The sequence below is a fragment of the Malaclemys terrapin genome, chromosome 12 (genome assembly GCF_027887155.1).
Source record: "Malaclemys terrapin pileata isolate rMalTer1 chromosome 12, rMalTer1.hap1, whole genome shotgun sequence".
In the NCBI taxonomy this organism is placed as follows: Eukaryota; Metazoa; Chordata; order Testudines; family Emydidae; genus Malaclemys; species Malaclemys terrapin.
In genome coordinates, this window is record NC_071516.1 from 34,355,938 (window position 1) to 34,358,335 (window position 2,398).

The window sequence follows — 2,398 nt, forward strand, 5'->3', positions numbered from 1 at the left end:
TCACAATTATATGGTAAAAATGAGACAACCAGCAGATTTTCAGTAGTACTGTGCTGTGACTGTTTTGTATTTCTACAAATATTTTTATGTCTGATTTTGTAAGCAAGCAGTTTTTAAGTGAGGTGAAACTTGGGGATACGCAAGAGAAATCAGACTCCTGAAAGGGGTACAGTAGCCTGGAAAGGTTGAGTGACACTGTGTAAAAGCAGGACATGAAGCCCAGTGAAGCTCAGGGAAACAGGACTGGGACTACAGCACGCTTCGCTTTAGGCCCTACCCCAACCCATGTTATATCTATTTTAACCCAAGGAAATTGACCGGTTCGCATGGTCCAAGCATGAATTTCCTGCAAGCTTTCCTCAGGGCCTCCTGGACCTCTTTGTTTCTCAGGCTGTAGATGAGGGGATTGACCAGGGGAGTTAGGACGGTGTAGATGACAGAGAGAACTTTCTTGAAGTTGCTCAGGATATCTGTGGTTGGGAACATATAGACAATCAGCAGAGTTGCATAATAAATGCTCACCACAATGAGGTGGGAGGAGCAGGTGGAAAAGGCCTTTTGCCTTCCGGTGGTGGATGGGATTCTCAGGATGGTGGCAATGATGCAGATGTAGGACATCATGATAAGTAGGAATGGAACCAGTGAGAAAAGAAAGCTGAGTGTGAAAGCCAGCGTTTCCATCAAGTGTGGGTCATTGCAGGAGAGATTTACAAGGGGGATAAAATCGCAAAAGAAATGATCAATAATGTTGGGGCCACAGAATGTTAACTGAGATATAGACAATGTTAATATGCCACTGCATAGGAAGCCACCTATCCAAGAGCCACCTGCAAGCTGGAGGCAGGCCCTGACACTCATATGGGCTGCATAGTGCATTGGATTGCATATCGCTAAATACCGATCGTAGGACATCACTGACAGGAGAAGGTATTCTGTAACCACCAGAGAACAAACTAAATAAAATTGTGTGAGGCAGAGACTAAACAAAATAGTCCTGTCCCCAGTCAGGAGACTGGCCAGCACCTTGGGTAGGATGGTGGAGGTGTAGCAGGTCTCCAAGCAGGACAAATTCCCCAGGAAGAAGTACATGGGGGTGTGAAGGTTCTGTTTAGCCACAACAAGCGCAAAGATAAGGATGTTCCCAGCCACGGTCACGATGTAGATGACGAGAAACAGCAGGAAGAGAAGAGTTTGTAGCTCAGGGAGATTCCAAAATCCTACCAGGATGAATTCCGTGAGAACTGTTTCATTCCCCCACTCTGGGTTCGCCATGAGGTCCAACTAGGGGAAAGAAACCAACATTTACAATGAAATCTGAAGAGGATACATTTTCATCATGCTTTAGCATCAATTTAGTTCCATAAATATTCCATAAGGCCCCTCATCCTGTGGGGACAGTGAAGAACCAAGACTCTGGAGGCAAATTTTTTATTTAGATCTTTGAGATTCCATTATCACCTGCCCTCCGCTCAGTTAAGAGATCGGTGCAGGTAGAAAGCCACACACACCGCTGGGTATATTTATGTCAAAACTGGCAAAGCCATTTTGTATTAGTCTTTTGTAACTTCAACAAGTGGTCCCCATGGCTCACCACGGTAGACTGTGACTTGTTGCACTGCAAACATATTATCGGTTCATCTAATGGATAACAGGCTCTATTGGACTCAGCCAAGAGGAGGGGACTGTGATCAACACAGTATCAAAGCAGGTTACGTTAGTCTCCATGAGACAAGGTCCAGCCCTTTCCTGCTTTTATTCTTTTTCCATTTTTTGACATTCTCCTGGATCTCTCCAGAGAGAGAGGGAGAGAGACACTTGTGGTGTTTAGATGTTGCTTGTAATTATTAGAACTGGGAGCACTGGCTGTTGGGAGTCTGAAAGGACAGGAAACAGGAAGGAGCAGGGAGGAGTTGAGGAGGCTGAGTGAGAGTTAGAGTGTGCAGCAGCAGATGGTAAGTCTGTTAGGACCTTGCCTGGTTGATACAACATTTTGGTGACGAGGATGGATCTTCTGCCTCTGAACCCACCTGCATCCTTTCTGCAAAGCCCAGGTGAGCCTCCAATTGCTTTTTCTGTCTGGAACCATATGTTTGAGACTTACCTGCTTACAATCAGCGCTACAAAGATTTCTGAAGTAAGAAAGCGTGCTCTGCTAATCCACTGCCTTGGAGCAGAAGGGCAGCGTATATTTTACACTTTTCCCCTTGCAGATGATAAATATGAAACTGCACTCACTGCATTAAAGAACTTTTTTGTGCCAAAAGTGAATGTAGTAGCTAATCGCTACAGATTTTGCCAGTGTGAGCAGAAACCAGGGGAGACTATAATGCAGTATATTGCTTCCCTGAAGAGTCTGATTGTATCTTGTGACTTTGGGAATATGGCAGATAAGACGATC

General features: G+C 45.0%; 1 protein-coding gene across 1 annotated transcript; it reads right to left on the reverse strand.

Moving 5' to 3' along the window:
• Window positions 1-294: 294 nt before the first annotated feature.
• Window positions 295-1,272, reverse strand: LOC128845850 (olfactory receptor 6F1-like). The gene has a single exon (XM_054044898.1). It carries the CDS (start codon window positions 1,270-1,272, stop codon window positions 295-297), a length of 978 nt encoding a protein of 325 aa, XP_053900873.1.
• Window positions 1,273-2,398: the final 1,126 nt, after the last annotated feature.